This window comes from Sesamum indicum, linkage group LG8 (assembly GCF_000512975.1).
Source record: "Sesamum indicum cultivar Zhongzhi No. 13 linkage group LG8, S_indicum_v1.0, whole genome shotgun sequence".
NCBI classification, from domain to species: domain Eukaryota; kingdom Viridiplantae; phylum Streptophyta; class Magnoliopsida; order Lamiales; family Pedaliaceae; genus Sesamum; species Sesamum indicum.
This window is the reverse complement of record NC_026152.1, coordinates 20,983,482-20,998,306: the sequence shown is the minus strand read 5'-3', so window position 1 is coordinate 20,998,306 and position 14,825 is coordinate 20,983,482. Positions and strand designations below refer to the sequence as shown.

General features: G+C 38.9%; 2 protein-coding genes across 3 annotated transcripts in view; one reads left to right on the top strand and one right to left on the bottom strand.

The window, feature by feature from the left end:
* Window positions 1-410, top strand: part of LOC105169787 (beta-galactosidase 13) — a 4,614-nt gene extending 4,204 nt beyond the window's left edge. Inside the window, exon 19 of the mRNA XM_011090299.2 lies at window positions 1-410. This exon is cut by the window's left edge and continues 6 nt beyond it. Coding sequence (XP_011088601.1) covers window positions 1-138 — 138 coding nt within the window. The 3' untranslated portion in view covers window positions 139-410.
* Window positions 3,218-14,248, bottom strand: LOC105169786 (E3 ubiquitin-protein ligase UPL3). 2 transcript variants are annotated; one of them, XM_011090298.2, is made up of 19 exons: window positions 14,130-14,248; window positions 12,846-13,811; window positions 12,531-12,641; window positions 12,294-12,410; window positions 12,010-12,180; window positions 11,777-11,938; window positions 10,378-10,626; window positions 10,170-10,291; window positions 8,665-10,093; window positions 8,009-8,113; window positions 5,896-7,455; window positions 5,584-5,799; window positions 5,354-5,458; window positions 4,483-4,563; window positions 4,345-4,413; window positions 4,047-4,175; window positions 3,848-3,970; window positions 3,585-3,741; window positions 3,218-3,447 (listed from the first exon to the last, which is right to left on the bottom strand). In XM_011090298.2, exons 2-18 carry the CDS (start codon window positions 13,701-13,703, stop codon window positions 3,676-3,678), a joined length of 5,673 nt encoding a protein of 1,890 aa, XP_011088600.1. In that variant the 5' UTR covers window positions 13,704-13,811; window positions 14,130-14,248; the 3' UTR covers window positions 3,218-3,447; window positions 3,585-3,675. The 2 variants fall into 2 exon arrangements, with proteins under 2 accessions (XP_011088600.1, XP_020551545.1); XM_020695886.1 differs by lacking the exon at window positions 14,130-14,248 and adding an exon at window positions 13,998-14,123.

Sequence of the window (14,825 nt, the reverse complement as noted above, 5' to 3'; positions counted from 1 at the left end):
TTGGGGAAGACGGAGTGTACGATTCCGTTTGACAGGAAGACTCTGCTGGACTCTGGCACTGATCCTTGCCCCGACATCGAGAAGTCGCTTGCGGTGCAGGTGAAATGCGGTTTTGGAGGCTCTAAGAGCGATGCTTGAATATGCATTCTCCATCTGATCATCATATGATGCATGCCAGAACTCTCATCATCGACCCTTTGTTTTTCTTTTTTGTTTAAGATGGTTAGAGTTTGTACTTCGGCGGCGGCTGACTGGACTAGGATAGTACCAATTATTATCCAGGTGTAGAGGGTGTTTGGAGAGATTTAGAATAATTGTTTTTGTCTTCAACTTTTAGCTTAGAAAAGTTGTTATAAAATAGCTTTTCTTGAAGCTGAATATTAATTAGTTTTTCTTCAGAAGCGTCCAAACGTGTGCTGCTCAGCTTATTAGCATTTTAATTACCAGATATTAATTTCAAACTTGATTCTACACATTTCTGTCATAATTTTACTACATTTGTTGCAATTTTAACGCATTAATAACTTGTTTAAAATAATAATTTTTCTCCATTCCAACTGGGCTCAAGATCTAAATTAATCATTTCGATTAATTAATAAAATAATAATTTTTCGATAAACCCTTATATAAATTTATGGTCCCTTCAGTATTATAAATTAACAATTCTAATAAATTACGAATATAACTAGGACAACTTACTAAAATATCATTTTGTTGTTATTTGTTTTTTCTTAAAATTTAAATTTTATTATATTTCATCTCTAACTTTTCTTCCTATATCCAAAAGCTTCAGTATTGCATTCTCATACTGCAACAAAGAATTGCGAAGAGTTGCTGCTACTATAATCTTTAGTTTCATCCTCAATGGAATTTTCAACAATACTAGCTACAATTTATTCTAAACTTTGGACCTTTGAACATGCATCATTTTACGTATTTGATCTGCTATGGTTGATTTTTGGACACCTTTTAGGTGTAAAGACATGGTTGGTTGATTTTGATTTGAATTGATTGATTAATTAGGAAGGTTTGATGTTTTTTACATAGTAGTTGATTTCTTTACCATACATGAACTTGCATTAAGTTTTAATAGTACTATGTACTATGTACAATGAACTTTCTTTTATCTAATGGGATGCATTATATTTAATTAGTCAAATTGCATGAACATAATTCAATTAATCAATACAATATTATTCATGAAAAACTATGGCTGGTACGTGGAATAAAAAAAAAAAAGTCTTTTATAAATATATATTATGTCACTTCTCCAAGTCAATGAAAGCGTTTTGCTTCCTTAACGAAGATCAATGCTGGTTCCCCAACTACTTTCATAGCTCCTTATCTTGTCGGCGTTACGGCATTGTTATATGCATGGCAAAGTGAATTTAATTACTGTATGTACCTAACGGTGAAATAGACTTTGGTCATTCGTCAATCATAGCGTGGCAATACTTGAAAATTATTCCCAAATTTTAGCTTCTCTCATTATTTTTGAGGAAAAAAGAAATGCAGCTGAGAACACAAGAAATTTATTAAAAATTCCAGATACATATACTATGTACTCAAGAAAGTTGGAATATATATATATTTAAAGCCCATAATAGATTAACACTGGTGCTTGTTGGGAACAAATTAATGAATGTTGTGCAACTCCAACGAGCATCCCAACATATATACATTTGTTTTATAAGGTGGTTGGAAATAAAATGTTGAGATATATGCACTAGATTTTAGAATCATCTTAAGTTTCATAATTTCATATCCAAACAAATTAAAGATCCATTGTTAAGATAAAATTCAAAGAATTTTTGGCTAGGCTTATACGATGTTGAGAGCTTGAGACCATATGAATTTTTTTCTTTTCAACAAAGTCTGTAGAGTTTTAGAATTTACCTAACTTTAGAGTCATCAGAGAAAAAATTTACCTAACTTTAAAAAATTAACTACACCTAATTTTTTTAAGGCCTCTTATTAACTCTATATGATCAAAATGCCCTCGTCATTTTGACTACATTTCAATTTTAATATTCATATATTTCACGCAAACGACTAAGAATTCTCTCTCTACTCTCAAGCATAATCTCATGAAGCCTAACATACATAAAGATATTTTCTTGTTACCAATGAAGTCCTTAAATTCTTGGGTGGAATTACAATTCGTTCATAAAAAATATGTCAAATCCAAACATAGATGCATACATCAAGATGTGCAATGGCCGAGGCTCGCCCGATCTAGAACTGGTCTAAACAAATAAAAAATTAGCTGAAGTGGCCCAAGCCTGCTCGGGTCCAAGCCAATTTCAAATATTGAAACCTAAAACCAATTCAGCCCAGTAGTCCTCGACCACTTGGTCCTGAGCCGAACTTGAGCTAGGCCTGCTGAGCCATTTTTTTTATAATATAATGCATAACGTATAAACTTAATTTTATTCTCCTAAACTAACTATTCTAGTAATTTTTTATATTTGTGAAACTTTAAAAATTATTACCATTTCTACTTATAAATTTTTAGTAATTTAATCCATTATTTATGTTTTCAAAAGTTATCATCTAAGTTCATCATGTAATGTTAACTATTATTTTTCTAATTATGATTTTTTGGCGATTTAATTTATTATTTATTGTATTTCATAATTCTACAAAAAAAATGAAGTAATTGTTAAAAAAAAACCTTCTATTTCATAATAAAATAAAAATAATATCAGCACATTCGAACATGATCCAAGCCTGTTCTGGTCCTAATCGGGCATCAGCTGGGCCGATTCACGAGGTGGCCCTTCATTTATAAATGGACCCAATTTGGCCCATTTAAAAATCAACACCACCCTAGGACCAGTCATGAACAGTAGTAGGCTAGACCTGAACCGAACTTTGCTGAACTGGTCCATGCCGGATCCTAAGTTGGCTTGACCCACTATGCACCTTGACGCATATGCAAATGCGTTGCCAAATATGCAAAGCTCCTATTTTAGCAGAATGTCTATCGAATAATTTTAGTAGATGATGCTCCCTTGGTAGCCACAACCCCACCTTTGTATCAAGGCAGGCAACACTGCCCAAGTCCAAACAGGATGTGTCTTCTGCTTACAAGTCGAAACTTCCGATTCTCAGAAAACAACACGGGCGCTACAAGCCTACAAGTATGGAAAAATAGATATCCACCAACATGTTTTCAGCAGCTTATGAATAAAAAAAAAGGTAACCAGACGAACTATTTGATCAATGCTTTGCAATTATTATTAATTGTCCATTTTAACACAACACAAAAATGTCACCAGCAATCTCCATCTAAACCCCAACGCCTACACAGAGTTAATGGGAGAGGAGTCAAAATATTCATCCAAAAAAAAAGGGAAAAGAATCCCTACTTATTTACAAGCCATTAATGCAGATGCTTAAGATATCCCCTCATTGCTAGTGTTCTCGAGCAGCATTTTGTCAAACCTGAAAGGCACATCCAAATTTCCACCAAATTTACAACCCCAAAAGAAAGGGAAAATAAACATAATGGATTGTTGTGATGCCAAAATTGAGCTTCCAAATAACACCTAGGTTAAAAAGGTGTGCGAAAAGGGGGTCACCTTTATTAAGAATCTAACTGCAGCTTCAACCCACCAGTTTCTGGGCATCCTAGTAAATATTCTTGCAGGTCCAGCTGGTTAGTCTTACAACTCATGACAAATCAAAAGATCCTTGTCCTTCTCTAATGGCATACAGTAGTTTCTTGTACATGATTTCCTAAACCCAAAACACCAAAAAGCAAAACATCAATGCAAAATAGCAGTTATCAAAACAAACAGTACACTCTCCACGATCATCAACAGTAGCCATAAGCAACCCATACCTTGGAGGAATATGGTGGAAGCTTCAAGTAGTTTGCACATGTCATCACGCTGGGCAAGTCATCATCAGCAGTTTCTGATGGACCAGAACCATTATGTGCGTCGTTGCTTGTGCTTGAAGAATGCTGTTCAATGGTAAAAGGGTGTATTAATATATATAAGCTAAGCAAAGATAAAAATAGATCATCACAAGCTATATACCTTTCTGACAATTGTTAACTTAGGATTCAGCACTGCCAGACCACCTGGTGGAAGCCGAGGAGCACCAGTAACGAACTGACAGAAGGCCCGTTGCTGCTCCACCGTGAATTCACTCATAATTTCAAGAAGCTGATAACAAGATGAAAGGCACAACATCAGCATAAGTGCAGATATATCAACTTTGTAAAAGTGATACAAGAAACTTGGTTCAGGATTCAAGTTGCCAATCCTTGTTCTTCTCTCTCTGGATCAATATTTAAATTTCCTCTCTGTGTTTATGTAATTGAGGTTTACATACATTGACAATGGCAGGACTCTTGGATGTGTATCCATGATCAAATTTAATGTGATCTGCAAGCGACTCAGCCTGCATTTAAAGAAAAATATGTTAAACCAGGCACACGAGGAATCCAAGTCCTGTTGAGGGCATTATTACCTTCCACAGCTCTCTGCGGCCACAGAGCAGATAGTCCAACTCATTTGGAGAAAATATTTGTAAGGTTGAGATGTCAAACACCTAGGAAACATAGATCCACTAATGTAATCAGACACATGCCTAGAAATAACGAACATCAATATATACTATTTTGTCAGCCAATTGAAAAAATAGTATCCACATAATGGACACTACCTCTTTGAATAGCAAAAGATTGCCAATCATGCAATCACTAATTTAAACAGTACATAGCCGCCCTTCTCATTGGTTCACAAAAGGATGAAACAAATAGAACAAAAAGAATGGAGCATGGTCAAATAAAAGCAGGCAAGAGCAATTCACATCAAGCCATGCACATAACAGTACTGACCTTGGAGCCGAAGCACTTTAAATAACATACCTTCTTCCTTTATTTTCTACTTTTTTTTCCTTTTACTTCTCCATCACAACTCATTATCCCACCATCACTATATCACCTTGACACCAACATGCCAATACCAATCTTAAGCAGTTGAGTGATGGTTTAGGCTACATGTGATGGTTTGAACAAATATTGGAAGGGATGTGTGACCGGATCAATGATAGAGAAGCATGTCATCAATTCAAACCAAAGGGTCGTTTGATCTGGCATTGCCATCAGCACGGCCAAATTACAACTTACTAACATACTTCGGAGGATCAACAGGACTATGAGAGAGAAGACAGTCATTGACTGGAACAGAAGGGTGAAATAGTCTTATCTATTTTCATCTGGCACGCCACCGGAGCATTCAGACTACAAATCGCTACTTGCTAGACAGACTCTCCGGGAACATGAAGAGAGATGCATTTGACATTGAAAGGAGAAGAGAATAAAATAAAAGATACCAACCTGATTAAAGCCGGATCTAAATGCTTCCATTTGTCGCAAGATCCCAGTCCCCACAGTAGCATCAACAACAAGGGAAACATAATCTTCCAGACTGCTCGCATCCACCTGAAAATTTCAGTAGAGTAAAGACGGTGAGAAACCGGTAATTAAAGTAAACAGCCACTAAGGTGGGTGCAGGGGTGTAGTGGAACAGAAACTAATGACAGGAATAGATAGGCATATGAGCATACATTCGCATCGCCTGGTCTCAAAACATATTCCGGGTAGCCTGGAACGGAGAAATCTAAACAAAGATCCTCAATTGAAACTCCTCGAAAATGCAACTCCTCTGGATTATAGCTTCCTATTGACTCCAAATACTGTTTTCGGCGGACAAGGGCTTGCAATTCTTGCAAAGTAGTCCCAAGTTCCACATCGAAAGAGATGATATCATGCAAATCCAGCTCCTGGGGTTAAGAAGTCATGATATAATTATTTAATCTTAAAAAACTACAGACAGACAAAATCTTCTTTTGTAACCAACAAGAGCAAAATAATCTTACTTGACCAAGTACTAGTTTATAAAAGGCAGCAGACAGCGGCAAATCAAGTAGCCTCCCATCTTGAAGAGCTTTGGCCATTACTCGGCCGAGTAACCGAAAATACTCCATGACTTTAGCAAACTGACTACCAGCAGAAGTATCAGCACTGGGTGGCCAAGGACGAGGAAACAACCCAAGAGGCATGTGAATTATATCTATGTCACCACCAGCTGAGGAATTAGTTTTTACATCCAACTCTCCCCCTACACCAATATCCATAGGGGTTCCACCCACTGGTGAACTTGACCTCCACATTCCTAATCCAACCTTCTGAAGGTCATGGCTCAAGAGGGTGTAAAACTCCAAAGTAGGCCCCAATCCAGTACCAACCTCACCAAAATATTCAACTTCGAGAACAGCTTTTTGACTGCAATACATTTCCATAACTTTTGCAGCAGAATCTAATATCCGGTTCCTAGAAACACGAACTTTCTGGCGCTGTAATCTACCAACCCTGACCTCTCTTTCACTTGTGGATCCATGGCCATCAGCACCTTGCTGCTGATGGAGCCGATACAATGCACGAGACAATCCAAAAGCAGTTGAATAGAAATATTGACGCCGAGTTTCAAAAGGAAACAAAAATGGGCAAGCTTTAGTCAGCTGGTAGCACCATGATGGAAGCGATCCACTGCAAAGTGCAAGTGCATCCTGAATTTGTCGTGCCAATTTCGGAGTAAGCTTGCTATTTACAAAATCCTCTGGAGAAACTCTGACTCCAGCAGCATTGAGTTCATCTAGACTAGAGACTTTCCCCTCAGAAAACCTATCAATTGCTGCCAGCACTCGCAAGCGCGGAGCAAGCTGATTCAATCCCTCTAGCACACGTAGTAATGCTAATATGTTATAAGTTGGATTACTTCTTTCCAAATCACAAGGAAGTTCCCCTTGCAAAATGCTATCTAATAGGGAGACATGATTCGAGGACGCATCAGGGGCAGAGTTACTAGATGAACTAGCTTTTCCAGACTTCGACGGAGGTGTTGACATCACAGTCCCAAGTGAAGATCTCTCAGCTTGATTATTTGCTTTTTGATACATTATAGTGTAAATATCAGACCAGAGCTTACTCCCATCACTTGATACAAGATCACTCCCAGCAAACCTGTCCTCATCATCCTCATCCAAAACAAACTGCCGTTGGATTGCCTGATAAATTGTCAAGTGTCTATTAAGCTGCCTCCCCCCTGCAGTAAATATTAGTTTTGGTTCGCTAGAGCCAAATAAGGGGCGTCCCTGACGATCTCTGCCGCCACTTACACCTCCATTATTGCCAGATGCAAGTCCAGCCATAGTAGCAGCGGCGAAGGACATTGCACCCCTTGAACCAAATGAAATACTATTCCTAAACTCCGTAGAATCTAATCCTCTGCCTGAAGCACCTTTACTGCCAGAACTACAAGTTGGATTCTTCTGAGCATCACTCTGTGCAGGGACAGGACTATCTTCTACAGTGTCACCCAATTTAACGTCGTGCACTTTGTCTGGCGTGCAAATTGGAAGAGTATCATCTCCCAGTACCTGTGAAAAAATGAAAAATTCAGTACAAGGAGATTCACTCATGTTTTACATCAGAAACAATCAGATGTGATAAACACAATATCCATCTCCTATTTCTAGTAGCAAATTGCGCTTCATATCAGGAAGCACCTACTTCCAGTACGGAAATAATAGATGCTGAAAGCCTGAAACATACATATTAATCATGAATGCTCTCATGGACTCGCCATATTGTGGAACTTAACTAAAAAGCATCTGGCAACTTCGCTCAAACTGGCTAATTGACGAACACGTCTTTTACCATATTCTAATCCCGTGTCGTCTATTTTGTAAACATATTGTACCAGTTTATCAGTTGATTTTTAGTTCAAACCAGGAATTCTGATCAACCGTAATCTTGTTTTTATATCCACCTGACTCATGCAACATTAAAGATAGTTATATTTTGCAGAAACCAGAACAGATTACCAACCAGGAAAAGTAAAATATGAGGGACCCTCTCAAGAAAACATTTCAAACCAGGATACTAACGTGCCTAAGAAATTTAAAAAGATCAATCAGATAATCAACATACATCGTCATTGTCATCATCATCCTCATCATCGTCATCACAGGAGATATCTTCATCTTCAATCACCAGAGCATCATCTTCCACAGGTGAAAAATCCAATTCGTCTTCCTGCAACAAGCACATAAACAAAAACTCAAATATTCAAAATCTCACAGATGTAACAGGTCAAGAGAAATCAATGAGATTGTCAGCTACAAGATCAAACATATCAATTAACGAAAATAGTTCATATCCAGCTCAGCAGTAGAACATCACCTAGTCCAGAGTTTACTAAACTGAGAGACCACTAAAGGACAAAATGGAGAAAAACAAAAAACTGATGACACAGCACTGTTAGCATACACTTTTGACTATATTTTAAAAGACAACACAACATAGACACAAAATGTTTACACTGTTGATAAGAAAAGTCTACTAAGCAGTTTATAACCAGGAAAGGACTCACATGGATGCAACAACTGAATCCAAAAAGAGATCGCAAGTGAGTTACAGATGCACACTATGAGTATCATTTTTTTTTAAACAAAACTTACTCTCGAAGTATAAGTATGTAATTGAGCATGTCAGGACTCTGCACCAGGAGCCTAATAGATGTCAACAGAATCTAAAGCAAACCAACCATTTCAACTCATTGTTCTTTCATGCAGTAAAAAGCATACCTCAGAAGAAGAGGTGTTCTCATCCACTGGCTTCATTTGGTTATCTTTGTCTAGAGCGCCTCTTCTGAGGGCAGCATTTCTACCGTGGTGGAGTGCCCTACCCTCTTCTTGGGTTGGTTTCAAGACTGCTTTTCCCTTCACCTTTAATGAGCTGGAACTCTTTTCTTGTGACGAATCTTTTTTGGTTGTTTCACCTGTACTAACAGAAGATCGGGATCGTGTGGAATAACGTCGAGTACCATAAGCAGGAGCAGAAGTAGATGCCGACGAGACACCAGCACTCACAGGAGTAGTACCAGACTCAGCGTTTTCAGCAGATACTGGGGGCTTTTGACCAGACTCACTTCGTTGAACCCTGGGCCAGAGGAAGTCTTCAACAGCAGCCAAAGTTGCTAACGGATCAATAAGTACAACATTTGAAGAGTAATCCCGGAGACCTTTTTCTCCCTGTGCTCGGCAAAGGCGCAGCTTGAACGGCTGAGATAGAACACTGAGACCAGAAGAAAGGCGAGCACTCCCGCCTGATGACCGGGAAGTGTGGCTCAGCACAACAGGGAAACGCTCCAATGAGGATAAAGCATTCTGAAGCTTTTGAACCAAAACACTCATGGGAACTACATGTCCTTCATCAACCTTCGAAGGAAGGGCAAGAGAAACAAAAGACTTGTATCTTCTTGTCGCTTGTTCGCAAAGCTTAGGCAAATTGACTTCAGAAATTCTCTCCTTGGAGAAGTACCCGCAAGTAAGGTAATTGAGCAAAGAAGACACAACTCCACTGCCTATAAACTCAAAAGTCGATACACCATCCTCCCTGCTAAGCTCCAGTAGCATTTCAGCTATCACCTCAACCAGGTGTTCATCTTTACTAACGGAGATATCAGCAAGCTGAGTACCAGAGGCTTTTGATTTTCCCTTGGATTTAGTTTTTTGTTCATCAATACCCAAGTTCAACCTCGTGCAGAGATTCTTTAACCGGAGCAGGTCATCCGTAAACCCAGTTTCATTGTCCTCTGGATCTGAAGGAAAATATTTTTCCTTGAAAGCTTTTGCACATGCACTAACAGCCGCCCGAAGACTTGAATTAGCAGTTGGAATTTCTACTGAATTTGGAGGTGAGATAATAGTTGGAACTGAAGTTTTAGAATCATCAGCGTTATTTGCATCTGAGCTCAAATTACCACCTCGTCTTCGATTCCGCCTAGAACGTGATGACGATCCAGGAATAGAATCATTAATCTTCTCATGGGGCAATGGTTGACAAGTATTAGTAGATCCCCCCAGTATCAACTTATCCACGGCATGAACAACACCTTCCCTTACAAACATCTTTGAGAAAGTACCAGGAAGCTTTTCCATCAAAATTTCTGCTATTTGAAGGGCAGGCACCAATGCTTGAGGATCTTTCCAAGCTAAAACCCCAGCTAAGAAGCTACACAAACAAAAATATTATTGGCTGACCAGTAAAAGATATAGACTGCAATCAAAAGTGTGGTGAAGCTGTGTACCTAGAGATATTTGTAACATTTATTAAAGACTGGATCATTTCTGAAGTACTAAAGTACATGAGCTTTCCGATAACGGAAAGACACTTATGGCGGATGGGACCATTGACACTGGAACCATAAATCTGCATGGAAAAACCCAGGTAAATTGTTTATTATGCTATTTCTTAACATAAAAAGGGAACTATATTGCTGCATTCCGAAAACTGACCTGTACTAGAACAGGAAGGAGATCCATCCCAAACTGCAGCAGGAGCGCTGGCTGATCATTCATTAGTTTCTCACGAGTTGAAACATCATGTATATTCCCATTTGAATCTTCCTGTTTCCCAGAGCTTCCTACATGACCCTTCTTAGGAAAAGAACCCCTAACAAACAAACTACTGCTGGCTGGAAGAGATATTGTCCCTTGAGGAAGTGGCGGAAGCAGCTCATTTGCCAGGTTCACAATCTCAAAGATCTGATGTTACAAAGAACTATAAATTAATAACGGAGCTAAAACGACCAGTCCTGTCCATTCCTTACTGGAGTAGGCAGACTGGAATTGCCCAACTCTATACCCAATGAACAGGCCTGAGCACCAGACCGAGCCAGACTAAAGGAATTTAACAGGTGTGTGTAGGGTATGTACGTTGCACTTTGAATTGTCATAGTAATTCTAGCCAGTGGCACTAATAGATTCCAATCAGATGAACAATTCAAATTTTAAAACTAATAGCAACACCCTCCCGCCTAAAGAAAAGGAAAAAAGAAAACATAGAGCAACATCCTTTCTGTGTCACCTAGTGATTCCTCCCCTCAAACCCCAACAACTTCAACTGAATCCTACATCTTTATTTCCTATGTTATTGAAGATGCTTAACCAAGCCTTATTTTTGGACAATGTTCAAGTAAGTTACTAAAGTTTGCCAACCAGCATGCCCAAATCTACACAAAAAAGTAAGTCACCAAAATCAAGAAAAGGGCGGGAAAATCAAACCAGGTCTTTACCCAACCCAGAGGTCAGGCAGGGTAAGGGACACCTGATCCGCAGACCAGATGGGTCTCATACCAGGTCTGATGTGGTCAGTTGTGGTAATAGCTATGGCTATTTTCAAGTATGGGCCTGGGTCTGTAAATCCGTACACATTACTACGCTTAGAGTTTACCAGCCAACTCTCGATCAATGACCCCACTATGTTATATTGAAATTTTTTTCTAGATAGTGTGAAATTTATTATTTTGACCCCATTGCAAAACTAAAAAATCCACATATAAAGGTGAATTACAGGAGCCAAAAAAACGTGGCCAGAAAACAAGAAGTGAAAGAAGAACAAAAGTGTTCTACTTCCTCAAATTCACAAATAGGTCATACACTAAACACAGTTTAATGTGAAAATGCCAGACCTTTATTCCAATCCATCCAGCTACGCAATAGGATCTCAATTTCACAAATACAACAGTAGTTCAACATTCCACCAAACAGGTGTGAAAGCAAAAGGGAGATACGAATCACATGAAGGATGAACTTTTCGACATCTCACGTTACCAGAATGCAAGTACAATTCCAAATTATTAAAGGAAAACCTGGAAAGGCTGAGAGTCAAGCTAAGCAAGGAAAAAGTCCTTACCTGCTCTGTTGGTCTACTTAAAGAAGGTGAAACAGACATGCTTGATACAAGACCAGATCCTGATAAAATATCTTTCAGAATGCCACTGATTCCAAGTAGGAGCAGGGACTTAGCTCCTAAAGCAGAACCACTTGCACAAGTCGAAAGAAGCCGGATCAATCCCTACATGCACGTAATGTCATATTACAGCCTCTCAATAAAATACCTGACCCAGAATAAATCATTAACCTCACCGTGTACGTAGAAGTACTAAGTGAAGCCTGACCACCTCCAGAATTGCTGGATGAAATCAGGGCTGCAGCTTGTGTGACAAGACCATGGTTGCAGAGGTCATCAAGCTTCTCAGGCGATGAAGCAAATGCCTCAGCGATCCGCGTCAGGCAAATAGATGCATGTTCCAAAACCTATTAATCACATGAAGAACTTGCCAGTAAGCACTGAAAGAAGAGGATGCAGAACCAATTGTAAATCTACCTGTTAAACCTTCGTCAAATCAAACTGCAGCATAATATCTCACCTTTGCATCATGATATTGTAGGAGATTAGTCAACAAGGGAACAGCTTCCATTACAAAATCAGCTGCATCTGAAGGTAGCTTCTTGCACATGTTTGCAGCAGTTGATAAGGCAACTCTCTGACAGCGTATCAAATAGAAATTAGATTGCTTAAATCAGTAGAAATACTCCAACATTTAATTTAATTGATAGTTCAAATATGAAAATTAACTATTCAATTGTCCCATTCTAAGAGGCACCTGAACCCCTGTGGAGAAGAAATCGAGGTATGAAAGAACAGCCATAAGTGCGCCAGCCCGCAAGCAAGCTGTTGGGTGTTCCTGAGATATCTTTTTCAGGGCTTGCAACGACTGATTCAAAAAAATCGAAATCATCACTCCATTTTCAACGTTAAGATAATATACAAAACTGTCCCCATGGCTGGGCATGTGAAAAATCAGTCAATAGCAACAATTACAGAATTTGATGAAAAAAGCATAGTAATTCAAAAATTGCTAGCTTCAAGTAACAATTCTCAGCACAGATTATTTCCCAACATTAACCAACAAGCTTACCTGTTCAGCCAAGTCCATATACTCGATTGTCAGCAGCCTAGCAACAAAGCAAGATACAGCCCCATAATGCACCACTGCAGCGCAAGAGGAGGGCAGGACATCAACCAAGTGTGTGAGCGCTCTAGCAGCAAGAAGCATTATATCAGGGTTACTCTCGTGATTAAGTAACCCCACCAGCACTGGAACGAAAGAATCAACAGAAAATGTACTCAAAGAATCCTCTGTCCCAATTGAGAGAATGTCACAAAGCTGTGTTAAAGCCTCCACCTGCTTCCCTTCCTCGCCATCAGCCCTCAACCCTGACAAAATCTTCTTCAACCGGCCACTTTGATGAGAAGACGAAGCTAATCCTACTGCCGAGCTAGGGAGCAAATCATCCAATCCAGCACCCAATTTTCTTAACAAACCCTGTAGAGCACTGCTAGCAGAAGTCAAATTCTGATGCAAAATCCCACTTCCACCTTCACTGTCATTATCCTCATAATCGGCTTCAAGCGAATCAATGTTCAGCCCTAAGCTCCTCTCTGTTTCTCTGTGCCTGATTTCAGGCTCTTTCTCTTTACCCTTGTCCAAATTAGTGTTTTCCTTCTTATTATTATGATCCCAATTTTGAGCACCACTAGGGTTCTTGCCACGGCGACCACGAGTGGTGGAGGCAGATGCGGTGGACGGTTCCAGTGCGGGGTCCATAGAGGTGGATAGAGCAGCGGTGCGAGAACGAGTGGAGATCAGATGGGTGTTGGCTGCAGGAATAGCGGATGTAGCAGAGAGGCGAGAACGTTTGGTGGGGCGTGTGGTTGGGCCAGAGGACGCTGCTGAGGTGGATGCCTCCGCCCGCTTCCGGCTCCGAGTTTCCATACAATAACCCTACACAATCGGCTATTAAAGTCGCCGATTAATCGGCGATCAGACGCTCCATCGATTCCCAAAGCCGTATCATGTCACCCCCGCAGCCACCAAAGACACCTAATTCCTCAAAGTCGATACAAAAAAATTAGAATGAATGCCGAATCAACTGAATCAGAAACCCTAATTCAATACAAAACCCTCAGAATCAATTCAATTGTGCCGACGTAAAATACAATCAGAACCCAGGTTGGACACGAAACTCAAATAAATAATATCAATTGTAATCGAGTTGTGAGACCGTACAGATAATCCAACGCAATCTTGAGACAGAAACGAATATAAAAACTATACTGGAACAGATGTAAATAAATACGAAAATCGAAAACCCTAATTGTATGGGCTGCCCTTTTCTCTTTTGTCTGTAGAATTCCTCACCTCTTGATCTTCTGTTGTTGTTATATACGCTCCCTGCCTTATAAAGAGGATTTGATACTCAGTGAGGAAAACAGTAAGGCGGTGTATTTTGTTTTAGTTAGCAAGTATATATTTAAGGTGGGCTATAAATTCTTCAAATTAGCCTTTCTTATAATATGGCTCACACTCACTGTGATTCCCTTTGTTTTACTATTCAATATTAAAAATTATAATTATATAAATGGCCTCCACTATTATCATATATTAATAACTTGGAAATGAAATATTATCATGAAACTTAAATTAAACACCTACATGTACCATATTATAATACCAAAAAATACAGATGATAGTGTGAATGATTTAAATTAATTTGTCAGACAATAAAATGTTATGTTTCTTCGTTTATTGTATTCTCCATTTAATTATTTTTGCTTCTTCTATTGGCTATTTAAAATAATTTTGCCTTTACACTATGATCCTATTTTTTCTATGATATTTAACCTCCGAGTCAATTAATATATTAATAGTGATACAAGAACATATGATATAAATGATTATAATTCAAAAGAGACCTCGTTTATGCTATTTGTGTCGGAAATAATTATACTCTCTTTTAATAAAATTTGATGTAATTATACATAATTTTCTCCTGATTTTATAAATATCCTCGAAGTAGAAGTCTAACAAATAAGTTAATGCATGCTTTTTTGCTTC

Coding starts and splice junctions, on each gene's coding strand:
- LOC105169786 (XM_011090298.2), bottom strand. CDS start 13,703: ATGGAAACTCGGAGCCGGAAGCGGGCGGAGGCATCCACCTCAGCAGCG. Junction 12,181..12,293: donor TACAATATCATGATGCAAAG/GTGAGATATTAT, acceptor TGTGATTAATAG/GTTTTGGAACATGCATCTAT. Junction 4,176..4,344: donor AGAGTCCTGCCATTGTCAAT/GTATGTAAACCT, acceptor TCTTGTTATCAG/CTTCTTGAAATTATGAGTGA.